Source organism: Siphateles boraxobius, unplaced genomic scaffold (assembly GCF_051911475.1).
Source record: "Siphateles boraxobius isolate OS27281-9 unplaced genomic scaffold, OSU_SipBor_1 29, whole genome shotgun sequence".
NCBI classification, from domain to species: Eukaryota; Metazoa; Chordata; class Actinopteri; order Cypriniformes; family Leuciscidae; genus Siphateles; species Siphateles boraxobius.
In genome coordinates this window covers 9,935,961-9,963,343 of record NW_027508908.1, presented here as the reverse complement: position 1 = coordinate 9,963,343, position 27,383 = coordinate 9,935,961, and the positions used below count along the sequence as shown (strand labels likewise).

The following is a 27,383-nucleotide window of genomic DNA, read 5'->3' as shown; positions in this document are numbered from 1 at the left end:
AATATCAATATTTGCATTGTTTTTAATGATAATTTCTGATGGCAAGTTGACAAACATGATTATTGTTAAAAAAATGATATCCAACATATTATGTTTTAACACAATTTTTGTTAAAACAAATTTACACAGACATGTTGTTCAGATGTGAATATCTGAACTAAAAACAAACTAAAAACATCTAAAATATATAATTCATTTAATTTTTATTTAAAATTAATTATATATAAGGAATATAAGGATAAAGAATATAATATATATTATATATATAATATATAAAAGAATATAATATAAGGATAAATTGATTAAATAAATATAGAAAGACTGAAAACAATTGTGTGAATGTAGAGCCGCAGTAGATCGCGTTTGAAAAACAATTAAAACTTAGTAGACAAATGCTATAAAAAGAGAACGGAATGGAGGTAACGTTACCCAGCAAGCTAACAGGCTTGAGTAAAGGACAGGAGAAATTATGCATTAGTGCACAAGCATTCGCTGAAAACCACTGAGTACAGTGACTAAAAAACAATATTTTACTGCTGCTGTTATTAACTGCCTTTGTATTTAATGCTTCACTTTGTAAACACCGTTTTAATTTAACCTATTTCTGCGGTAGCGCTATTTTAATCCATCACTTACGTTGCGAGCGAACTGATTGCACAACCTGATGCTCGAGACAAAATACAGACATCCCGGAAGTCCCGGGAGTCTCCCGCATATTGATTGCGGCTCCCTGATGCCCGCGAATTAGTTCAAACTCCCGAAATCTAGAGCGCGCAAGCAAGAGCGCGCATGCGAGACAGAAGAGACTGCTCCAAACCGTGTAGCGCGCGCGCTCTGCAGAGCCCCCGAGGGAGAGAGACCTTGCGTGTGTGTGCGTACCAGTAAACGCTCCCCGTGACGTAAGCAGACCAACTAATCGATAATGACATTCGTTGACAACGATTTTCATAATCAATTATAATCGATTTTATCGATTAGTTGTTGCAGCCCTAGTGACAATATTAAGTTAACTGAGTAGTTCACAAAAAGAGTTTACAGATTTCTTACAACAGAACATTTACCAACAATTTCCCCCCAAAAAAGGAATAAAGAAGTAGAAAATGGGAAATCATGCAAATAGGAAGCTGTGGTGAATAATGATAATCCGATGAGCAACTCTTCCTACTGAACCGTCTTAGTCTCTTAACTGTGTTAGTCCTGTCTGTGAGGTTTCTGCTGTAGCTATTTTGACTTCACAACACTTTCATCCAAGACCCCTCTAAAATAACATCATCGTAAGGTATGTAAAAATGTTGTTATCAGTTTATGCATGTGCGTGGATGATCAGAAGCGTTTTAAGTTAAAGCATTTATCATTAGGCTATTTTGCTTTTGTCTTGTTATTTCTTGAGTCCAAAAACCGCATGCAGACCAAGTGTAACAAAAATGTTTACCAACAAATTCACACATTCTCTTGCCTTAGTATTTAAACCACATCAATTTTACATTAGTTCACAGTGTCTAAAAACATTACATTAAAAAGGCTTTCGTAACAATACATTTATAGTGTTGCTGGGATTGAGATTCATTGGTAGGCCTAATTTTGTATTAAACAGGAACTGCACGTATCTCACACTTGTGTAATAATTGATGGTTTAGTAGAAATGATAACTTCTGTGATGGATTTTTAATAGATAAGATAGTAAACTGTCTTTTAGAACTAATCATGTTTCTGACTCTAAAAATATGACCTTTAGATTATCTAACCTTAAGATTAATTTTTACCTGACCTCCCCTTTGGGTCTAATATGACCCTATGACAAAATAAACCTCACGTCCCTTTTAGGCATCCTAAAATTCTAACATTTGGACAAAATATACTGTTCGAAACTACTGAAAACTCATGACTTTGGTTGTGTAAGTGTAAAAATAACAAATGGTAAATGAAACTAGACAGATGTCTAACCTTAAAACCTTTTGGTTACCTAGAAACAAGAGGGCTTGTCAATGAAGAACCAATCAAATTGTGGGGAAATTATATAATGTTTCATTTCATTTTGCCATACCCCATTCTATAAAAACTGTTGTATTCGTGTTTACTGGTGGGATTCTCAATGGAATTTGTCTGAGATCCTGCGGCCGTGCTTAAAGCTTCTTCTCGGGAGAGATTCTCTGAGAACTGTTTGGGAAGATCTCCCGGCCGTGATTAAAGAATTTAGAGGACATTTGCTGAAGTCTGTTTGTTTATTACTGCTGCACAGGTTAGTTAAGGGAGCAAGTAGGGAAGAAGGAACTCAAGGCCAGTTGTCGACTGTAGACGCAGAGCTCGATTATAAAGTATTAAACTAAATTAAGTTTTTCGAGCAGATGGCATCGCAAGCTTGTGCAGTGCTAACAGAATACATACCATTTGTGCGTGTATTAGAAAATGTAACATTCTGCAGTTTATTTTTAGTAATTGTTAGGCAAGTTCATGATTTCAGGCATCATACAGTAGCCAGCAACAATTATAAAGCGTGCGTGCCTTTACTCTAGGCTGGTTGCTATCATGGTTGCTATGATCGCGTCATCAAAAACACCATGCATTGTCCGGTAAAATTTATTCGATCTGTGTCGATCACAGTGCTTTTTTTTTGTGCTATTTTTGGCAGAATAATTTTGGTTGGACTTGGACTATCACCCTTTTGTGTGCGTGTCATGACACCTCCCCCTTTCTACTGCTGCTCATGTGCACACATTTGTCTTCAACACCATGTTTCTCGCTTCTCACGAGACTTCCTATTTTCATTTTACCAGGACGTTAGTCCCCATGTCTTTTCTCGCGGCAAATGTAAATTCAATAAATTTTCTCATATGTATTAACTCATTATTTCATCTGACTCCATAAATGAAAAAGGTTTTAATGATATCCGTGCATCATTAAATGTGAGCGAATGTTTGACTGTTCCTTTTAACTATAATGTAAATAATGTCAAAGTCAGTTAGAATAATCAAATATAAAAATGTATTATGTCAGGTAAATGTATCATTACAATTTCATAATCAGTTCAAAGATAATCAATACAAAACATCAAATGCTCTGGAATAAAGAGGAGAAATGTTAACCCGACATTTAAGAAATATATGAAGCTGAGAGTTTCGGCGACTCTCAGTCTCACGGGCTGATCTGAGGTACAGAAAAAGCACTGATCTCTGGTTGCGTTTCATTATATAGACAGACCTCATTTTAAATGTAAACATGAGTTCACAGTGGTAATTCCCCTTAATCACCGTCACAGACTTACTCGGGGCAACCCTTTGTTATAATTTGCATTGAGTTAACACCTTCTGACCATTTGTCTGTAAGACACACCCTTCTGTGTGCAAGATATTTCTCTTAAATATATAACTCTTATATAACTCTTAAGAACTTTATTACCTTTTCGTTTACTTCTTTGGGAATGAGACATTTGTACCAGTCGCACTGAGACATTTCAAATGATACAAAACATGTATAAAACTGCATGATAATTGTTCACGTTAGAACCAAAAGATTCTTGTGTGAGTTTGGGTGATCTCACCAAGAGTGGGAGAGTGGGGGTAGAGGGAAAGAGATGTAGATTAGAATGATTCTAAGGTGAGACTTGCGTCTCGAATGGTGCACAAGAGTGAGTTCAAATGGTAATTTCCTTTGTTTTCTCAGAGAGTAGCCCACTCTTACAGTTCTTCCAGTTTTTCCAGTCTTACAAATGGATCTAATTTTTTCCTTGGAAAAAGTAACTTGCCATGCGGGGCACTTGAGCATGTCACTGCCTGCCCTCTCCAACAACAGCATTTGGTAACACTTTATTTTACAATGTCCTTGTTACATATGTTACATGTAATTACCATAGTAATAACAGTAATTTATGCCTAATTACATGCAATTAACCCTCAACCAAATCCTAATCCTACCCTAACCCTATAGTAAGTACATGTAGTTAATTAATATTACAGTCAGTGTACTTAAATATTCAATTACACTGTAACAATGACACCTTAAAATAAAGTGTAAACCCAGCATTTACTTGGAAAACATGGCAAGGGTTGTGGGAAGAGCAAAGAATAAAACAAACTGAAAGAATTCAGTGATTGTATAGACAAACAATTTTGCTTCAGTTTTCTTTTTCATTATAATTTGTAATGTAGGCTATACTAATTTAAATGAAAATGTTGAAAAAGGAGGACCTCAAAAGCTCCATGAACTTCACAAGTTTGGGTAAAATATGATGTTCATGTTATCTAGCATGATTAAAGAATGTTACAAATAGCATCTTATACTTCAATTGAAACGGATGTCTGATCTTTTGTACAAAGGCCAGACATTTATTATTTATCAGCATACTCCAGTCTTCAGTGTCACATAATCCTTCAAAAATCATTCTATGCTGATCTGGTGCTCAATAAACATTTCTTATTTTCAGTGTTGACATTTTTTTCACAGGTTTTCTGTTAAAAGAACAGCAGTTATTTTATATACCTAACAATGTAAAAATCTTTACTGTGTTTTTGGTCAATTTAAAGCATCTTTGCAGAACTTTTTTAAATTTCTTTCAAAAAAGACCCCACATTTTGAACTATATTGTATGTAAAAACACTGCAACACAGAGCGAGAGCTAATCTTAAATCAGTTCTATTCAGTGTGTCATTCGTAATCATTTTTTGCATTTTATATATATACAACAATAAAATAACATTTTATATACTTTTCAGGATTTCTTGATTCCCTGTTAATTTTACCATAAAATGCAAGACAATGACATTATTTTAGTTTTTCAGGTTGACTGTGTTCCATAGCATAGTAAGTTGACCTAGGGTGTGTCTCAATCAGCTCCCGAGCTTGGGAATCAGTATGTTGTGTTCACGAATTTGGGCACTAGTAAGGACAGTAAGGATCCTGGCTCACTACATTTGGGACACTGATGACTCTATTTCCAGCGATGTGACATTGTACATCATCATCACTACTGAGAGCTGATATCTTTCTGACATTACTTGTAATGTGATTTAAAGTTTTTTTTTTATATACCCGCAACATTTCAGCTGTAAAAAATATAAATAAATGTTAGCTAGATTATGTTTATTGCATGTCTAGTGATGTATGTATGCTGAAATATAATAAAATTCATGTGATTTAAGTTTTGTGATTTATTTGAGACAGCCCCTGACAGGAGTTGCCGACTCCCTGCAGTGCCCTTACTACTGAACTAGGGAGCTGATTGAGACACATCCCAAGTTTCCTAGTGTGTGCCCGTTTGTTCCCGTAGTTACTGATTACATTCCCCAGATGTTTATTACATCATTACCTCTTCTTGTCTATTTAAGCCCTTAAGCCAGGTGCACACTATACTATTTATAATGGTCCTTTACGATTGCTGTTTGTCAGACTGTATGAACATGATCCTCGCTGTAAGAAATCTATGGCTACTGACCATCCATTGCTACTGACGCCAGCTACCATGAGCTGGGCGGACGTGATGGACGCCGACGCCCTGGATATGCCTCCTCTGTTTGATGGTCTTCTCGCACAGGAGGAAGAAAGGACCATGTGTCTAAAGTCAAACCTTTTCTTAATCATAAAACTCTAGAGATGGCTGTTCATGCTTTTATCACGTTTAGACTACTACAATTCACTTTACTGCAGGATTTCATAGTCTCAAATTGCTCGTCTTCAACTAGTGCAAAATGCTGTTGCAAGATTCCTTTTTAATAGCCTTTTTAACCCCAATTCTGAGGTCCCTTCATCAGCTGGCCATTAATTTCAGAATTGATTTTAAAATCCTTTTATTTGTTTATAAATCTCTACGTAACCAAACCCCCAGCTATCTATCTGAACTGCTGCAACCATATACTCCTTTTAAAAGTCTGAGATCAAGCGATAACAACCTGTTATTAGTCCCACATTCCAGACTCAAACGCAGAGAGGATCGAGCATTTTCTGTTGTCGGGCTACGGTTGTGGAACAATTTGCCGTTAGACATTAGGATAGCCCCTTGCGTGATCACTTTTAAGTCATTTCTAAAAACGCACTTGTTTTCCATGGCCTAAATAAGGTTGGTTAGTTTTACTATTTTCCATTGAGTCTGATACTGTTTTTGCCACTCCTGTTCTCTTTCCATTATATATTTGAGTCTGATACTGCCTAATTTTCATTTTTTGAGTCTGATACTGTTTTTCCATTTTTTGTCTGATACTGCAATCTCTGTTTTACTGTTTTATAGTAGAGTCCGATACTGTTTTGCCATTTCTGCTTACTATTTTATATTTGAGTCTGATACTGTTTTGCTACTTCTGTTTTAAGGCTGCTTATTTGTGTTGTGTTGTTATGCAGGTATTATTTTCTTTTAATTCTGCTGTTAAAGCACTTTGGTCAACCAGTGGCTGTTGTAAAATGTGCTATATAAATAAAATTAACTTGAACTAGTAAGGCCGTCTAACTCGATCCAATGGCGGTAATCGAATTAGCGGTGAAGATCTTTGCGTGTTACTGTCTTTTCTCGCGGCAAAGTATTTTTGGTTAAATGCAATACATTTTCTCATATGTTCTCATATGTACATATATGTGAGCGAATGTTTTACTATTCTTTTAAACTCTTGAATGAAAATAATGTCAAAGTCAATTAGAATAATCAAATGTCACAATTTAATATGTCAGGTAAATGTATCATTACAATTTCATAATCAAATTAAAGATAATCAATGCAAAACATCAAATGCTCTAGAATAAAGAGGAAAAAGTTTACCCGACAAGAAATGCGTGACGCTGAGTCTCGCAACCCCTCAGCCTCACGGGCCGATCTCAAATATAGAAAAGGCCCCGAGCTCTCGCTGCGTTTCATTATATACCCAGACCTCATTTCAAATCTAAACATCATTCAGTCAGATGGTCGGAAGGTGTTAACTCAAAGACACACCCTCCAGTATTGGAGATTGTGGAAGATATTTCTAAACTTCCTAAGAACTTTATTACCTTTTGGTTTACTTCTTTGGGAATGAGACATTTGTACCAGTCACACCGAGACATTTCAAATAATACCAAACATGTATAAACCTTGATGATAATCATTCACATTTAACCAGTTAGATTCTTGTGTGAGTTTGGTTGATCTCTGCCAGGATGAAGAATGGGGGAGAGAAATGTAGATTAGGATGAGGGAGGTGAGACCTTCGTCTCAATAGTGCATGAGGGGGAGTTCAAATGTTAATTTCCTTTGTTTTCTCAGAGAGTGGCCCTCTCTTAAAGTCCTTCCAGTTTTTCCAGTCTTACAAACTTGAGGACTCAGAGGGTGATGCTAGCTCTGATCTCCTCAACTTAGACATGGATGATGAGGAAGAGGAAGACAAAACTCCCTTCCCTGTCCAACAGTCTGGACGCCCTAGCAAGATGGAGTCGTCCTCACAGGCAGACAGTTACTTGCACGAGGTGTTTAAACAAGTTTGTGTAGCCCCTTTAAGAGGAAGCTCCCGGCCAATGCATGCGGCGCAGTCAGTGTTCGCTGAACGCAATGGCTTTACTGTCGATGTACAAGGCCGTGATTTTGGAGTAGATGGTGCGACAGTTAGACACAGGAGTGCAGAACCCAGCACTCTGGGATGAAATATGTGATATGAACGATCTAATTCTCCGTTCTTCCCGTGGAGCAGTTCAGTTGCTTTCGTACTTAAAGTGGTGGACTCAGCATATAGATGTCCAATTACAGAACTTTACACTCTTCTCCGGAGGATAAGAGATTGAATTTGTAATGTCCAGTTAAGGATGCTTCATGTGTATGTGGAGAGGATCATGGGCCTTACTTAGGGGAGTTTTGGTTCAGGATATCTGTGCGCCAGCAAGTTGGGCTACGCCGCATACTTTAGTGCTGTTTTATAGACTAAATGTGTCTTAAGCAATATTTATCACATACCATACTATAATTGTTATGAATAGCAAACATTGTGCAATCCGGGAGTGGTCTATATCTCCCGTAATGAAAGTCAGAGCGAAGTTAGAAAAAGAACAATGGGTTACTTTACATAATCCTGGGATCTTTGATTACAGAGTGAGTTGTGTCACCAACACTTCCCTCCTCGCATAGGAACGGGAAGAAAAAGAAATCTCTCTATAATGACCTCCAAGTCGTGGTGTCACAGGAGCTTCCATAGTTGGTCACACCCAAAGCGATTCCCATATGGAACACCTCACTCTGTTATCAAAGTAAAACCATGGTTTTGTCTTACATTAATGTTGCATGTTTGGTTAGTCTTTTATTCCTGTTCCAGTATTCTCCTGAGTGTCAGTTAATTAAATAATATATATTTTGAGTTCTATGTCATAGTGTTTACTGACCAGCAAAACATGATAAACATATTTACTGGCATATTATAATTGAATAATGACTGACTTGTTGAAAACTGAAAGAAAATAAGAAAGAAAACCTGTGAGATACTTGTGTGAATCAAGAACCACGTAATAAATCTTTTGAAAGTAAAATGATTCAGGTTTTTTGACAACCTAATTGCTAAGTGAATATTGTAAATTGCACCTTCAAATTCCTAAAAGTCAATATTCAGTTAAGGAACTTCAAGTATGAAGTGCATCCACAAAATATTTAAGCATATTAGTGTGAAAAAAATATATAAGTGTCTATTATACTGACACCTAAAAATAAAAGTAACTGATGCCACTTTATAAATAAAATAGTCATGATTAATTTGTTTCATACAATTATTTTCAATTTTTTCCAAAAGTACAGTTTGTTTGTGTGTAAAACCTTTCTTTAATGAGGGAAAATTTAGTTGGTAAACCTTTAAATTAAAGTAAGTGAATAATACAAGAATAAATATTGATGAGATTATTAACTAGTTATAGTCACAATAATTTGCATAATTAATGCATAAGGAACATTCATTAAACCTGTAATGCCATATGGTTAATTTTATTTACTGAAGAACTTCCTGAAGTTTCTGGGACCTCAATGTGCGAGAACAGGTGTGGTCCTATTGTGGAATGTGAATATTGTTTCCAAAGATGATGATACACAATAAAACTCTTTACTGTTTACTCTTTACTAAAGTCATAAAGCAAATAAAAACAATTTTTTTATGTGAATGGTCAAAGGTGGTTTTATAGATTGGAGCCTCACTCAACAGTAGTTTTATCACTGCTGTGGATATTTAAATGTTTGGGGGATTTCATATCACATTTAATGAAGGCTATCATAGGTATGATTTATACTTTGTGTGTGTGTGATATGATACAACATTTTAAAGGCAGCCATGCTTTAATAATATAATTCCTCCATAATGGTTAATCATTTGCTTAGGTCTGATTGCATGAAACCTTAGAGATAAGACCTAATGTATATGTCATCAGAGCCTAACAAGGATCCATTATAAAGGGACAGACAGGAGGAACCGAGACAGATTGAACGTAGAAGGTAAGAAATAAGGTCTATTATATATTCTATTCTATTCATTTTCTATTATATTATTTATTATGGATACATTTCTTTAGCATAATATATAATATAAATAATATAAATATATAATATGGGTCTATATAAACATTTTGTAATATTTTTAACTTAATTACACTCACTTCTCTCTACAGATTTTAATTCCTTCTTTCCCTTCAATTTGTCTACTGGTTTAGTTAATTTTTTCCTCGTGAATAAAAAAAATATTCTTTTTTTCTTCTTTTTTTTTCTCACAGCAAGCATTACTCAATTATATTCTTGACTCAGATGATCATGAAGTCATTAGTACCCATTTTGGCCCTGATCACACTAGTAGTGTCCAGGGTGCAGGCTTTTGTGTCAGTCAGTGTTAGCGGAAACACCCATGTGACTATTACTGGTTCTGCTGTGATGGCAAAGATCCACGAGGTGTGTAAAGCAGTGGCTGAATCAGAAGGAAGAGAATTCAATCCAACGGTGAGTTCGTGTACAAGTATAGGGGCATAAAAAGTACTATAAACATACCATAAAATTGTGCGATTCTTCTGAAGACAAACATTAGTTTGAGAAATGTTTGTCATCATTTTTCTCAAAATGATGATAAATTGAATTAAAATGATTCCACTTCAACACAGGGCTCATCACCTGAAGAGCTGCTGCGTGCGTGTCTGGGCACGGCCACAGGTGAGGTTTCAGGTGCCAAGTTTCGTACGGCACTGAATCAGATCTACATGCAGAATGGATTTGTGGACCGTGATTTCATGGACAGTGCACCACACCACTTCAATAATGAGGCCTTCGCTGAGGGGCGCAATCTCATCGCTCAGGGAACTGCAGCCATAAAAGCGAATGTCCGCACTGACAACCTTCAATCTGCCAGAGAAACACTAGGGAGAGTGTGTCACACACTACAGGTGGGTGAGAGGGAGATACAGTCAGTGACTATGACAAGCCTATTGCTACAAAATTGCTCAAGAACATGGTTTCACAATCACGGTGGTTTCACAATTTTGGTTTCAAAATCACGGTGGCAAAAGTAAGGGGGGGCAGTGCTCGGGGTTGTGACTGAAGACGGTGACTGAGTAGTTTTGACATCACATTTTTACGGAAGTCACAACAGCTACTTTATCCAGGCTGTGTGCATTTGTTTGTGGATTGACTGTTTTGAAACGTATATGGTAGTTACATAGCCCCTAGACCTCTGTTATTACGAAAAAAGCCAGGCAATTTCATTTTTGACAATATGGGACCTTTAAAAGAAATGTTCTCTAGCAAATGAAAAAACTTAAGCTTTCAATATTAATATTATGTTAATAAAATTTGTCAACATTTACTTGTATTAAAAATGCAGGAACGCACACACATAAACAGTCTCATTTCATATACAGTAGAACCATAAACGAAATAAACCATAAACTTTTCTTAATTACCAAAAAAAATGGTTTCATTATTACAATTTATTATAAGAAATGTTTTGTTTATGGTTGTGACAAGTTTCTCTAAAAGATGTGTTTTCAAGCTAAATTACATTATATATATATATATATATATATATATATATATATATATATATATACATACGCTTTAATATCCTTAATAATATTTTACGCATTAATCTTACATTTATTTCAGGATTTTTACAGCCACAGTAACTGGGTTGAATTAGGCAACACAATTCCATATCCCAACCTCATCAGACCGGATCTCAACATTGAGAACATTGCAGGTAGATAAAGCCAGTAGGTGTGATTTATGAGAGAGACTCATATGTGGAAATTATGTGATTAGACCATTCTTTCAGTGTTGACATGTCCAATGTTCATGTGTAATAGCTCTTAAAAATCAATTTTCAAAATGAAAATTAGAGATAAGTAAACAGATGACCTGGTGCATAACTGATAATAACAGGTTACACTAGGAGTATTTCATATTGTATTGATGAATCTACGTTGCCTGTTCCTAAACAGCAAATAAGTAAATTAAGGACGTGTTTGTGATTTATGTGTGTTGTATACTACTGTAGATATGTATTTGTTCATGTGCAGACATTGCAATGCCAACATGCAGTGACTGTGCCAGTGGTACATGCCCAAACCAGCTGCTGCCTGCTATTCTGAATGGGAAGTACCTTACTTCAGGATACATGGGCTTGTTCTCCTCTGACAAACCTGAAGGTGAGGAAACATACATAGGTTTATTCCAGAAACCCGCATGGGCATATATACTGTAGAAATGTAAATGTAAGTCAAAATGTATTAGTAACTACTTCCACTGCTTTTTAGGCTAACAGATTAACTTACAAAAAACGTTGGTGTTTTATTAGCTTCTTAGAATGAGTGGTTGTAGGTTGTTATGTGTAAACAACTGAAAAATATTGCTGTGCAGGTAGACCTCACTCCCCTTATCTCAAGAGGTGCACTAGCAACCAGACATGGGCAGTATTTCAATTAAATGTATTTTAAATACGTATTTAATTACTTTAGTGTATTTTGTAATTTGTATTTTGCAGGTGTGGAAAAAATAAAATGTAGTTTGTAACAAAATATTTTGAGGGAGTGTATTTTGAGTATTTCAAATACTTAAATACTTAAGAAAAATCACCATAGTAAATGATTTTGGCATATTTTCGGTCTGATGTTGGCAACGTCCAGGTTAGATGCACGAAAATCACGTGACACCCTGTAGACCGGGCTCCCTCCAAGAAGTGAATGAGTTTTGAACTCTTAAAAACAGCATTAAGGTAAAGTGTTTTGTGAAAAATATACAGTCTACACACACACATATTGCACACTGAACGGCATTATAGAGAAAATAATTGTGCCTTATGAGATCAATGCACTGTGTCGTCATTCATAAAGGGACATCATAGACCCTACCTATTATGAAACAGCGCGTCTGTCATATTTCCACTGAAATCTCCATGCTAAGCAAGTGTTCACAATATAACATCCACCTGCAGTTTTTACACGTTTTTAAACGTATTACATATGAGAAATATTGATATTGATTTTGTATAAAATAATCAGCAATCCTATTGTTTTTCAGTAATTGCGCACGCAACGCGATTCTACTATGCAAAAAGGCACACGGGGTCAGGGCAGTTAGAGTCTCATGTGTAAAACAAACCCACACATGTTATGATTAATATGATTAATCATATATATTATGATTAAAATGTAATTTTGATTTTGTGACGAAAATTCTCGGTCTGTTATTTTTACAGAAAAAACGCTTTTATCATAGTTTTTGTCCAACTCCTTTGACTTGTATTGGATGTTCTGTGAGGTACGGTATTGGATGTTCCGCCGCCGGAAACGGAAATTGGGTTGTTTGTATTCTTTCTGTAGTTATGCAGTCGCGGTATCGTAGGCTATGGTAACCAAACATTGGCAAATTTGCTTTATCGCCACCAACTGGGCTGGAGTGTCTATTATTCAAGCTCTCAACGGAAGAATGTCCGGTTGTGAGGCGTTTGGAAAAATAGGTCCACAGTTTTACAACGAATAGTAAAACACCTGTTGGAAAGCATCTTTTGCAGCGATTTTTGTGCGAGCATATCAGTGAACACCCCAGACCACTCGGTGAGTTTCACGTCTTTGTAAACTAAAGTTTAATGCGTTTTATGAATGATTCTTCCAGTGCCACTATGAAACCATTGTGGAGGTGGGGGGTGCTAACACAGAAACCGAAAATTCTCGGGACAGCAGCATTTGTCCAAATTTCAATCTTAAGCGTTCTATTTCATCAGAAACGATCCTAAAACAGGACTTTAAGTGTAAAATACCGAACTTGTCCTTTAAGGCACGAGTAGAGTAACGGTGATAATATGGCTACGTAGCTTACATCAAACACGCTTTGCTATTAAGGGCAGCCTACCACACCATTGATGTGAACTTAGCTTTACATGCCATTTACGTCAGAGGGAGCTATTTCAGGCCCTGTAGAGGTTTAGTGAAATGGCCATACTTTTTTTTTTTGCTACTTTGCCATTTTGAATTTACACATTTCTCATATTTGTGTTCTTGCTACTTTTTGTGTTATTGACCTTTCAGTAATAAAAAAAAAGACTTACGATTATTGTGGGAGTATTTTTGTAATTTCAAAATACTAATTACTTGTATTTTATTTAAATACATTTTTCACATTAGTATTTTGTATTTTATTTTGTTACATTTCATGAGCCAGTATTTGTATTTTGTAACAAAATAGTTTTTGATGTATTTGTGCCCACCTCTGCTAGCAACCGATACTACAGACTGCGGCCTTTAGCATCCTTGTTAGGGTGCCCGCCTCCAATGCCTTAGACGCTGGTTCAAGTCTTACTCGGATCGGGGCGAGTAGGATTGGAGGGGTTATATTTGTTGCCTTGACCCGGATGGGAGTGAGGTTTAGGGGGGTGAGTGTAACGGAGGCCAGATAGAGAGAGCTGTGCAGGTAAATCTCACTCCCCTCATCTCAAGAGGTACACTAGCGACTGACTCTACAAACTGCTGTCTTTCGTGTCCTTGTTAGTGTGCCCGCCTCCCATGCCGGAGACACTGGTTTGAGTCCCACTCAAAGCAGGGAGAGTAGGACTGGAGGGGTTATACAGGTCCTTCTCAAATAATTAGCATATTGTGATAAAGTTCATTATTTTCCATAATGTGATGATAAAAATTAAACTCTCATATATTTTAGATTCATTGCACACCAACTGAAATATTTCAGGTCTTTTATTGTTTTAATACTGATGATTTTGGCATACAGCTCATGAAAACCCAAAATTCCTATCTCAAAAAATTAGCATATTTCATCCGACCAATAAAAGAAATGTTTTTAATACAAAAAAAGTCAACCTTCAAATAATTATGTTCAGTTATGCACTCAATACTTGGTCGGGAATCCTTTTGCAGAAACGACTTCTTCAATGCGGCGTGGCGTGGAGGCAATCAGCCTGTGGCACTGCCGAGGTGTTATGGAGGCCCAGGATGCTTCGATAGCGGCCTTAAGCTCATCCAGAGTGTTGGGTCTTGCATCTCTCAACTTTCTCTTCACAATATCCCACAGATTCTCTATGGGGTTCAGGTCAGGAGATTTGGCAGGCCAATTGAGCACAGTAATACCATGGTCAGTAAACCATTTACCAGTGGTTTTGGCACTGTGAGCAGGTGCCAGGTCGTGCTGAAAAATGAAATCTTCATCTCCATAAAGCTTTTCAGCAGATGGAAGCATGAAGTGCTCCAAAATCTCCTGATAGCTAGCTGCATTGACCCTGCCCTTGATAAAACACAGTGGACCAACACCAGCAGCTGACATGGCACCCCAGACCATCACTGACTGTGGGTACTTGACACTGGACTTCAGGCATTTTGGCATTTCCTTCTCCACAGTCTTCCTCCAGACTCTGGCACCTTGATTTCCGAATGACATGCAGAAATTTGCTTTCATCCGAAAAAAGTACTTTGGACCACTGAGCAACAGTCCAGTGCTGCTTCTCTGTAGCCCAGGTCAGGCGCTTCTGCCGCTTTTTCTGGTTCAAAAGTGGCTTGACCTGGGGAATGCGGCACCTGTAGCCCATTTCCTGCATACGCCTGAGCACGGTGGCTCTGGATGTTTCTACTCCAGACTCAGTCCACTGCTTCCGCAGGTCCCCCAAGGTCTGGAATCGGTCCTTCTCCACAATCTTCCTCAGGGTCCGGTAGCCTTTTCTTGTTGTGCAGCGTTTTTTTGCCACACTTTTTCCTTCCCACAGACTTCCCACTGAGGTGCCTTGATACAGCACTCTGGGAACAGCCTATTTGTTCAGAAATTTCTTTCTGTGTCTTATCCTCTTGCTTGAGGGTGTCAATGATGGTCTTCTGGACAGCAGTCAGGTCGGCAGTCTTACCCATGATTGCGGTTTTGAGTAATGAAACAGACTGGGAGTTTTTAAAAGCCTCAGGAATCTTTTGCAGGTGTTTAGAGTTAATTAGTTGATTCAGATGATTAGGTTAATAGCTCGTTTAGAGACCCTTTTCATGATATGCTAATTTTTTGAGCTAGGAATTTGGGGTTTTCATGAGCTGTATGCCAAAATCATCAGTATTAAAACAATAAAAGACCTGAAATATTTCAGTTGGTGTGCAATGAATCTAAAATATATGAAAGTTTAATTTTTATAATTTTTATCAATACATTATGGAAAATAATGAACTTTATCACAATATGCTTATTTTTTGAGAAGGACCTGTATTGGTGACTTAACCCGGATGGGAGTGAGGTTTAGGGGGGTGAGTGTAACGAAGGCCAGATAGAGAGAGCTGTGCAGGTAAACCTCAGTCCCCTGATCTCAAGAGGTGCATTAGCAACTGACACTAGAGACTGCGGTCTTTAATGTCCTTGTTAGTGTACCCGCCTTCCACTCAAAGCGGAGCAAGACCGGAGGGGTTACATAAGCAGAGGCTGTATTAACCAAAACATTTCTAACTTTTACCAAATTTGAAAAAACATCAACAGATAATTCAAAATGTCTTTGACAGATAAAAAATAAGTTATCATCTGTGTTTCCCTACTTAAGAAATATTTTAAAAAAGGAGAGTAAAATATGTTTAAAAATATTCTTAAGTGTCACAATTTCATTGTTTGTCTTTTATGCGTGTGTGAAAGGTAAATGTAGCCATGGTGGGGAGACTGATCTCAGCAGTACCCAGAATCCTCGAGGTGGGATCAGTAAAGATGGACGTAATGCTGATCTACACAATAATGCTGTGAACCTGGCATCTGAAGCCACCCTGGAGCTGCTTGAGGACATACGTGGAGCTGTAGGAAACAAGGACTACCTTCGGTATGGGGATAAATTCCTTATATATCCTTAGACAAACTTTCTTAAACATTTAAGAGATATTATTACTTGCAAAGCAAAATGTTATGTTCTCCAAACAACCTGTTTTCTAGACTACAATACTTTTACAATTACAATGATGATTTCTGATGGATCATGAGACACTAAAGACTGCACTAATGGCTGCTGAAAAATCAGCATTGCCATTACAGCAATAAATTACATTTTAAAATATATTCAAACAGAAAACAGTCATTTAAAATGTTAAAATATTTCAAAATACTGCTTTATTTACTGTATTTTTGATCAAATAAATGTAGCCTTTGCGAGCATATGGATAGATCGACCCCAAACTTTTGAATGGTAGTGTATGCGGCATTCCTAATTTGTAAGTCTAAATAATGTAAATCACTATTAAATGTAATGTGAATGCATTAATGTTCAAATTTAAAATTCATTAACCAGAATAATAATTTGTTCCTCCATAAGGCTGATGGGTATTGCACGATCTGCAGTGCTGGCTTTTGTGATTGACACCACAGGCAGTATGGCGAACGACATTGCAGAAGCCAAGAGAGTCACCTTCAACATCATTGACAGTAAGAAAGGAACTCAAGATGAACCATCTGAATATATTCTGGTGCCGTTTAATGATCCAGGTGAGTGCAAAAAGGGTTTCCATTAAGCATTGGAATACATAACACATAGAAATACTTGGTAAAAATAAACCTTATAATTACACTAAACAGTTTTATTGAAACCTTTCATTATTGAATGCAATTTAAAGCTGCAGTCCGTAACTTTTTTGTGTTCAAAATTGACAAAATGTATATAATAAGCGAGTACATCACGGATCCATTTTCCAAACCGTGTTTTTGTCTTATTCTGAATCACTACGTAACACCTATAATAAGTGTTTATATTTTAACTATTTTAGACCGGTCGGGGCCAAGTAGCCGAGTAGCCCACTACCTGCGTGACTTGTCACAGACATACACAGAGAGAATTAACTCCGGCTACAATGTTTTTCCGCAAGACGCATGCAGTTCTGTTTATTAACATCTAGAGCACCACAAGTTACGGACTGCAGCTTTAAAATCGGTTTATTTTAATAGCATCATTTGTTCGTCATCTTTAGTTTTTCCCCTCAGAGTTTGTTGTTCTCTGTGAAGAAAACATGCAATCTGCCTTAGAATTTGACCAAAATTAGGTACTTTGGTCACACTTTAGATTAGGGTTCAATTCTCACTATTGTCTATGTCATTTCCCTCTATAAACGATGGGTTACTTAACGTAATCCCGGGTTCTTAGATAACAGAGTTAGGTGTTTCATTATGGGAATCGCTTTGGGCGTGACCCATTACGGAAGCTCCTATGCCACCACGTCTGTCTTTGACAGACAGGTTGACCTGAGATCAGGCTCCACCCCCACCTATATCACTCAGGTCGACCCATAACGAAGTCATTATAGAGAGATTTCTTCCCATTCCTGTGCAAGGAGGGAAGTGTTGGTGAAACACCTCATTCTGTTATCAAAGAACCCGGGATTACATTAAGTAACCCATCGTTTTTTTTCTAACTTCTCCCGGTGTTTCACTATGAGAGATATAGACCACTCCCCGATTGCACAACGTACGCTATACCTCATCATATGGGACCTGATGTGCTGGCTCCTAGCACTACATGAGCTAAGGATGGTTCCGACACATTCAGTCTATAAAATCACACAAAAGTGTGTGGCGTAGTCCAGCTTGCTGCCGCACAGATCTCCTGGACTGAAACTCCCTTAAGTAAGGCCCATGATGTAGCCATGCCCCTAGTGGAGTGGGCCCTTAAGCCCTCAGAAGGTTGAAAACCACTGTAGTTATACACTAAAGAGATAGCCTCTACAATCCAATGGGACAGTCGCTGACGTGACAACGGCTTCCCTTTGTGAGGAGTAGCCCATGACACAAACAGCTGGTCATTCTTCCTGAAACCTGCTGTCCTTCCCACGTACACACAAAGCGCCCATACAGGACATAAAGAATTCAATCTCCTATCCCCGGAGAAGAGAACAGAGGAGGGTGGAAGGCTGTAAGTTCTGTAGTTTGACATCTATAAGACGAGTCCACTACTTTAGGTACGAAAAAAGGGTTAGGGCGAAAGGAAACCCTTGTGAGCCCAGGAGAAAACTGCAGACAAGACGGGCTGACAGACAGGGCCTGTAAGTCGCTCACACGCTTAGCTGTCACCAGTGCTAACAGCAGTGCTGTCTTAAGACAGAGAAACTTCTACCCTATAGCTTCCAATGGCTCAAAAGGGTGTTGAGAAAGGGCCTCTAAAACCATAGACAAATCCCACTACGGGACCATTCGCCTGGCCACTGGCCTCTTACGCCGTGCCCCTTTCATAAAACGACTTATTAAAGGGTACTTACCTGCTGTCTTGTCACCAAAACCAACATAACAAGCAGATATAGCCGCTAAGTATACCTTTAACGTAGAAATAGACTTCCCTTTATCTAAAAGATCCTGGAGAAAACATAACATGTCCCTCACTGAGCATTGAAAAGGGACAATATGACTACGTCCACACCATTCTTCAAAGACTCGCCATTTATTACTATAAAGTGTGCGAGTGGAAGAGGCTCTTGCACTCTGTACAGTGTGTATGACTGATGGGGGCAGACCTTCTGCACTCAAATTCCACCTCTCACGGGCTCAGAGGAGGTAATGCATACAGCGGGACATTTGGCCATGGGTGGGCTAAAGCATCCACACCCAATGGTGCATTTTCGTCCACCAGAGAGAAATACAGAGGATGTTGAGCGTTTTCCTGCGAGGCAAAGAGATCTGCCTCACCACCTGGGAATGACGCTTCCACTCTCCGTACAGGGGATTTCCCCTGGACAATAAATCTGCCCCCCTGTTCAATATCCCTGGAAAATGGGTTGCCCTGATGGATAAAAGCCTTGTGTCGCACCACACAATCAGCTTTTTTGCTAACTGGTGCAGTTGAAGAGAGCGTGTGCCTCCCTATCGGTTGATATAAGCAACCACTGCAGAATTGTCCGTTTTCACTGAAACATGCTGGCCCCTGATGCAGCTCAGAAAATGTTTTAGTGCTAGAAAGACTGCCAACAATTTCAAGTGATTTATGTGCTTGTGAATCAGCTGTGGAGGCCACATACCGTTCACAGCTCTGCCCATCAGAGTTGCTCCCAAGCCCTTTAATGCCCCCAGTCCGTTGTCATTGTGACACTCAACGACACTGCCCCTAGGGGGAACCCCCATTCTGAGAGTCGCGGGGCTTTTCCAATGTCTGAGCGCTCTGACGCACACATGATTTCCTCTCACCGGTCGGCTGAGATGACGCCGAAAACACGCAGATGTGCGACCCAGCACTGAAAGTCTCTCATTATGAGTAGCCCCAGCCATACTACAGAAATCGCTGAAGCCATTAAACCCAGCATTCATAGGCACAGTCTGAACGGGATAATTTTCCCCGTCTAAAAACGGGAGTGAAGGACGTGATCCTCCCCTCTGTCAGAGTGACTCGATAAGAGAGGGAGTTTGTACCGGGTCCTAGATATTCTGTGTGCTAAGCTGGCTCTAAGCGGCTCTTTTCCATGTTTATTCTGAATCCCAAGCTTTCAAGATGAATTAACACCATGTCTGCGTCTTTGATCGCTTGCTCTTTCGACGAGGCGCATATCAGATAATCGTCTATGTACGATAATATTCTTATCCCCTTGTTTCTCAACGGAAAAGTGCTGCTTTCACACATTTGCTGAAAACTCTTGGCGCTAAAGATAGACCAAATGGCATGGTTTGAAACTTGTAAGCAGTGCCTCGGAATGCAAACCTAAGATATTTTCTGTGAGACGGGTAAACATCTATGTGAAAATACGCTTCTGACAGATCGATCATCACAAACCAATTGTTCTGGCAGATGGATCGACAAAGTGTTTTGTGTGTCAACATTTTGAATGAATGCTTCCGTAGGTGCTTGTTTAACACACAGAGATTTAAAATTGGACTCAGAGACGTGCTGTTGCATTCCACTGCTTCTTGACACAGGAGCTAAAATGTCATTGCTTAATATGGCCACCTACAAGAAATTGTTCTCTGCTGTGGAGTTACAACCATCACCTCTGAAACTCTGTGGTTATGGTCAAGCCATCATTGCAGTGACTGGATTAATTAAGCTGCCGCTACAATACAGGAAAAAAACATTTGGTAGAGTTCCCGTTCTACATCACACAGTGCTAATATTCTGGGTCTGGACCTGTTCAGTAGTCTTGGTTTTTCTCTGCATGACTACAGCGGAGTGACTATCCTTCAGTTGGTTTCTCCATGGCACACACAGTTTCCCAATCTGGACAGTTTCAGTGGTTTAGGCTGCCTTTCTGCTGTGCGTGACCAGGTCACCACTGAACTGCAGGGCTAACAGCAGATCTCATTGAGGCCATTGATGCCACTTCTCAGGTCTCAAATCTTGTAATTGTGAAAAAAAGTCTGGGGGCAGACGTCTCTGCATTGACCTTCGGGGCCCTAATAAGGCAGTGGTACGAGACAAATACCCGCTGCCTCACAACACTTTTCCATGGCTCCTCAGTGTTCATGAAGCTGGACCTTGAGCAAGGTTACATGCAGATACCCCTGCACAAAGACAGTAGAAACCTGACTGCATTCATGACTCACATGGGGGTGTTCCGTTTCAAGAGAATTCCTTTTGGCCTTAGTTCAGCACCTAGCTGCTTTCAGAAAATCATGGCCACTGTCCTAGCAGGGCTCCCGGGTATGGCTGTGTACTTGGATGATACTGTTGTACATGGATAGGATGTGGCCACTCACAATGAATGCCTGAAACAGGTGTTCACAGCTCTGTCTAGACACAATCTGATGTTGAACAAAGAAAAATGAGTTTGCAGCCCCAGCAATAGACTTTGTTGGCCTTCAGGTGTCCAGCTTGGGTATCCCACCGCTGCATAATTGAGGGCCTATTTTGAGGGCCTATATTGAAGGTCTATTGCTTTTGCTTTGTGGGCACTGAATATTGCGAAGCAGAAGTACTCAGTGGGTGAGAGAGAGACACTGCCGTGCATTTGGGCATGTGAGCGCTGGCACATGTACTTCTATGGATGATCCTTTACTCTCAGAACAGACCACCAGGCGCTTTGCAGTTTACCCCTGGAAAAGACAACGTGGTTGCAGATTTACTGTCTCTTTCAGCTGTGGAGTCAACCACCATAGCCAGGCAGCCGGAGTCAGACATAGAGAGTGACCTTGTGCAGTTAGTGTTTGAGCCCTTACAGATCTCAGTGTCTCTTAAGAAACTTCAGCGTGAGTCCGCAGCAGACCCACTCTTCATTACCCTTAACACCTACATTCGGGCAGGATGGCCAGCTCAGGTGAGCTCTGACCTGATCCCCAACTCACAAGTTAAGACAGAACTGACATGTTGGGGTGAGTCATGCATTGCAAGGGGGCACCAAGCAGTCATTCCTCGGGTTCTGTCGGGTTCTGTCAATGGCACACGAGGTTCATGTGGGGATAATCAACCTGAAACAGAGATTTAAAGACAGAGAGGTTTGGTGGCCAGGGATAGAGAGCTAGAAGCTCTTGTACGTGACTGCACACCTTGTCTGCTTTGGTGACCAGCCCTTCATTGTCATTTGTTGTCGTAATAATGTTGTAAAGTCATGCTTGTGCGCATGCCCCTGAGGGGTGCCGGATTCTGTGGCTAAAACAGTTAACAAGTAGCATTCTGCCAAAGCACTGCTTGTGAGTGTCTTTTAAAATTAAACTAGTTAAAAGTGAGAATTGGACCCTGAACTAAAGTGTAACCAGTACTTTTTGGAACAGCCATCATTTTGATAATGTGCCTATATAGTGCCTTAAATTGTTGTCTATGTAGGTAGTTCGCTATGAATTTGGAAAAGAGTAATGATGTAGTTTTTTTACTCTTACTATGGCAAAAGTGAAAAAACATTTTTTTACAGATACTATTTGTATGAATTTTGTGTGTATTCGCAGATTTTGGACCACTAATAAGAACCACGGACCCAGATATAATGAAGTCAGAGATCTCCAAGCTTAAAGCTGATGGGGGAGGAGACACCCCAGAAATGTGCCTGTCAGGACTTCAGGTACTGTGTTGTGTGGCCTTTTAGCCAATCAGCTCAATCGTCATATCTGATTAGCAACCACAATAGTCTCTAGTTAGAACTAATAAATATTAGCATATTAAATATTATGAAGAATATTATAGAGAATATAATATTCTTCTCCTTTCTAACTTTCTGTCTCTCCCACAGTTGGCTCTGACAGGCGCTCCCTCCTCCTCGCATATATATGTGTTCACCGATGCTCCACCAAAGGATATATACCTGGAGAAAACCATCACCGCCCTCATCCGCAGCACCAAGTCTACGGTAATCTCTTTAACGTTGTTTTAGTTTCAGTCTTTGCCATCAACATTTTAACCAGGCCTCCATTAGTTTCCCACTTTAACATATCTCCCCCTCTCTTTTCAGGTGTCGTTCTTCATGACAAAATCAAGGAGGAGGAGAAGGGCATTGAAGGCATCGTCACAGTTTCAGGTGTATTATGACGTGGCCTTGGCCTCTGGAGGTCAAGCCATTGAGGTCCCCAAGTCCAGCATCTCTCAAGCCACTGATATCATTGTTGATACCTCTACTTCAGCCCTGGTATGATCAGCATTTTAGAGTCATTTTGAAATTGTGAACATCTCACAAACAAAAAAGTTATAACAGCTTACAAGTATAAATTATGAAAAGCCAAAGTGTTTTGCTTGCTAATGTTTGCACACTCTTTCTTCTCCTGTCAGGTGACAATTTTTCAGTGCATGCATGCAGGAAGTGTGAAGAGTTTCTCCTTCCTACTGGATGAGTCTGTGTCCAACACTACCATCTACATAACAGGAAATAGCCTCACATTCAACATACGGAGCCCGACGGGTAAATTCAGAGGCACTTTAGAATGCAAATGTAACAATTAACTAATTGACAATACATTTATTTTACAATTTACAGGCCCCATTAGCTGTTAAATTAAGACAAGCTGTCAAACATTTTGAATTTCAGCTATCCCAACAAAATTAGATGATCTTCATTTCATCTTAGTCAAGGATAAGTCATACTGTTATGCAAGTTTTACCAGGCTGCAAATAACTCTAAACATGAAATCTGTACCAGAAGATGAAAGTGTGGTGGCAGCAACAGTACTTTGCACTGACTATATATAATCTCTCCTAATGTTAAGGACGGCAATAGCTAGTAAAATCTATAAAACTCTGAAAACTAAATGAAAAGTAGCAATGTTAGAGTGAAATGTTAGAAGTTATTGAAAAATTAAATAGAAATAAACACTAAATAAAAATGTAAAAATGTAAAACTATAATAACTTGCAAATTGATATTATATTGTGCTTTACTCATTTGATTGATTGTCGATTGTTATTATGCACAGCTTCAATATAAGATATAAAAGTAAGTTCCTCCACTTTTATCTATTGTAATGCACTTGCTTTCAGGTGTCTCTCAATCTAACACTGTTTCCAACGGACCTCTGGGAACAATTCAGAAAGTAGGAAACCTTCAACGGATCCAATTAAATGAAACTGAGATGGGCCTGTGGCACATTGACATGACGACAACTCAGGCCTACAACATAAAAGTGATTGGTGAGCCATCATGTACACATTTAATAAACCAATGCAATACAAAAGACTGAAGTCTTTGCCAACCTGTCTTTAGGCCTTTGTAATGAGGACAGTAAAAAAAAGCATTTAAAATGAAAAGAATCTGCATTCTTCAGGTCAGAGTGCGATTACATTCATCTATGACTTTGTGGAGGAATTCAAAGGACCTCATCCTGGATATGCTGTCATTGATGGGCGGCCGTCAGCAGGTTTGAACCACTGTTGTGTTCAGCTATGAATCGATTCTTATAAAATTATTTGAATGGCAGTGTTAAAAGATGATATGCTCTTTGTTCAGGCTCACCGGCTAAACTGTTACTAACACTGAGTGGAGAGAAAGGTCCAGACGTTCTAGAGGTGCATGAGGTCGCTCTCATGAAGGTGTCTGGGGACAAAGTGTCTAAAGGCACCATAGAGAAAATGGGTGGTGGAGATTTCCTAGTTACTGTGAAAGAAGTTCCAGAAGGAGAGTTTGTGGTATTGCTGAAAGGAAAAGACAAGACCTTCTCCAGCCTGTTCCAAAGGCAGACCACCACACAGATGTCTCAGTCCAAAGTCACTGTCAAGGTACAAACTGCATTTTTTTTGGAACATGACACTTATTTTTTACTGTTATTATTTTAACTGTTATTTGATCTATTATGACATTCCCTCTGTTCCAAAACATAGTGAGCTTAACCAAAAGGTAGATACAGTATCTTCAGATATGCTGCTTCCTAAGATAACTCTTTTCATCTAGATTTGAAGGAATTACTGCATATATTCTTCACAGAGAATGGCATGACATTCCCATAATGCATTGCAAGTTCAGTGAAAAAAAAATCCAATAAATCCATGGTGTATGAGTGGAAAACTTGGTTGCATTCACTAATAATTGCATGGATTTTTCATATTTTTTATTTTTCACGTTTGTAATCTTTTATCTAAATAACTTCTCTTCTCTGAAGACGTGTTTACTGGCGTGAGAGATCATAGCTATAGCAAACCACAAACATCCACAGATTCGACCAATTCCTGAAGGACAAAATCAAGTCCCGCCCTACATTTATTCTCTTTCGAAAAGCCATTTTACGCGGGTCACAATAAGGAAGAAAAGACTATTGCAACTTGTGTTTCATGCCAACTTTGAGAACTGTTTTGTTAGCTTAGCAACATGCTAACATAAAACAATCTATTGAAATCTATTGTGGTCAAGTCGTGTGGTCGTTTGGAAATCGGTCGCTTCTAAGGTTCCATAAAGGTTAGAATACTTCCTTTAGAAGGCAGTAGGCAGCACTCTAGTTGTTTGAACAAATCTATTTTAATTATAATGCTATTTTCTGGAATTTAATATCTTCTTTTGTTTTACCTCGATCTATAGGCAATAGCAGACAGCTCCATGTTGCCAGGACAAGTATTTAAACTAAATTTTACTGTTACAACCAATGGATCAAGCGGTACCTACACAATTCGTGCAAGGAATGACAAAACCATCCCTATGACACATCCTTCAACGTAATTTCTCCACTTCTCAAATCAATCAGTGATGATTGACGTACAAGTTTTTATAGCTTTTCTTATTAAGAGCAAAACTCTGTGCCACAGTTCTGTTTCTTTGTCATCACAGACTCAATCTTGAGAGTGGCGGCAGTGCTCAAGGGACAGTGTCTCTCACACCTCCTGCTGATACGGTCTCAGGCACAGATATTACGCTAACAATCGAGGCAGAGGGACCTGGAGGAAGTGATTCTAACTATGCTGTCCTTCGCCTTTCTGTTCTCTCCAAGGTAACCTCACATGGTTTCAGAAAGACTATATTTATTTGTGAAATGTTATTTTTCAACAAAACGCACTGATTTTGCTGTAGAAAAAAGAAAACAAACAATAATATCAAACAATTACATTTCGGACCCACCAAAATGCAAAATTCTTAACATGACAGAATTAATAGGAAAATTGATCATTTAGATCAAAATTTCAATGGCAGCAAATAATTTCCCACACAAAACAAATTGTGGTTGACCTATATTTAATATACCGTTCAAAAGTGTGTGGTAAGTATGATTTCTTTTTAAAGAAATTATTTTATTCTGCAAGGAAGCATTAAATTGATCAAAAGTTTTTTTTACATTGTTACAAAATATTTCTATTTAAAATAAACACTGTTCAATGCTAAACTTTTCTTCAAAGAATCCACAAAAATATTAAGCAGCACAACTGTTTTCAACATTGATAAGAAATGCTGCACCAAATCAGCATATTAGATTGATGCACGAAGGATCATGTGACACTGAAAACTGGATAATGATGCTAAAAATTCCGCTTTGCCATCACTGTAATAATTTACAATTTATTTTAAATTGCTATAATAGTTCAGAATTTTATCGTTTTTACTGTGTTTTAAATCAAATACATGGATATTTATATATATATATATATAAAATATGCCAAGTTCTTCTTCATTAAGCTGTTTTAACTCGTCTTTTACTGTTCCGTCCAGGTGACTGACTTGACACCTCCAAAATGTGAAATTGTCGATGTACAGGGTACTTGCTACTCCTCCTCTTGCAGCTCATCAAACTGGGACCTGTCCGTCAACATCACAGATGGTAAAGGCACAGGCATCGAGAGCATTTCCATCCAGCAAGGCAGTGGAAATTTAACCAAGAAGGAAGAGGAAGACAGTGTGATGGGTCTATATGAGGCCTCCTGTTGTTCAACTTCCGTGACTTTGTCTGCAGTTGACAAGGTTGGGAATGTGGGCAGGTGCAGTTACACTATGAAGTCTAGCGCAGGCTCTCGCCTCATAAGCATGTCCCTCCCTCTGTGGACATCTCTGCTTTTCTACGTTTTTCTATGTGACACATTACCTCTGTAATGATATGGAATCCATCAACCAAATACACAACCATCCTATCATTCTTTCTCATCCCATCCTTTTTTCTCAGATTTCTCAGAGCTGTGAGTTTGTGTAAAGCAAAGCATTTCATCCCAATTAGGGCTACTAATGAAGAACCATGCTGAACCTAAACATAGATTAAAGTTTTATGTGACCTCATCTGACATGTAGAACTGTAAATAAGAAACGATGGAAGTCTTATCATGAATTTAATTTTGACAGCTAGGATTGTCATATTTCTTACTAGTTTAGTGAAATATCAGTATGACTAAAATACAAATGGATGTTGCAAACAAAAGTAAAAAAAAAAAAAGTTTTCTGATCTACAATATTACATTTTTTTCTGTCCAAATATAGGAGGAAATTGTGTAACCATTATGTTACCAATATAATAAATATCAATATAATTTTACAAATATCTGCAATGACTTCTAAACACACATTAAACAAAATGTTATTTTATGACCCAGTTACTCTAATGTACAACTTTTCAAAATGTGACATTTATTTCAATGACATTTATACTTTGTGAAGCATTATTATGGACCATAAACAGAGTCATATGTTAAA

General features: G+C 38.5%; 1 protein-coding gene across 6 annotated transcripts; it reads left to right on the top strand.

Annotated features, from left to right (window-relative positions):
• The first annotated feature begins 1,146 nt into the window (after positions 1 to 1,146).
• On the top strand, positions 1,147 to 27,383 carry vwa11 (von Willebrand factor A domain containing 11). Of its 6 annotated transcripts, none has more exons than XM_077246446.1 (18): positions 1,147 to 1,279; positions 9,349 to 9,412; positions 9,719 to 9,907; positions 10,066 to 10,344; positions 11,063 to 11,156; positions 11,476 to 11,604; positions 16,055 to 16,232; positions 16,719 to 16,888; positions 22,250 to 22,362; positions 22,531 to 22,647; positions 22,750 to 22,923; positions 23,064 to 23,193; positions 23,768 to 23,917; positions 24,052 to 24,144; positions 24,234 to 24,502; positions 25,296 to 25,429; positions 25,542 to 25,701; positions 26,415 to 27,383. In XM_077246446.1, the coding sequence occupies exons 3-18, from the start codon at positions 9,719 to 9,721 to the stop codon at positions 26,790 to 26,792; spliced, it is 2,757 nt and encodes a 918-aa protein (XP_077102561.1). In that variant the 5' UTR covers positions 1,147 to 1,279; positions 9,349 to 9,412; the 3' UTR covers positions 26,793 to 27,383. The 6 variants fall into 6 exon arrangements, with proteins under 6 accessions (XP_077102561.1, XP_077102565.1, XP_077102564.1 ...); XM_077246450.1 differs by having other exon boundaries at positions 9,688 to 9,907; XM_077246449.1 differs by having other exon boundaries at positions 1,158 to 1,279; positions 9,299 to 9,412; positions 9,688 to 9,907.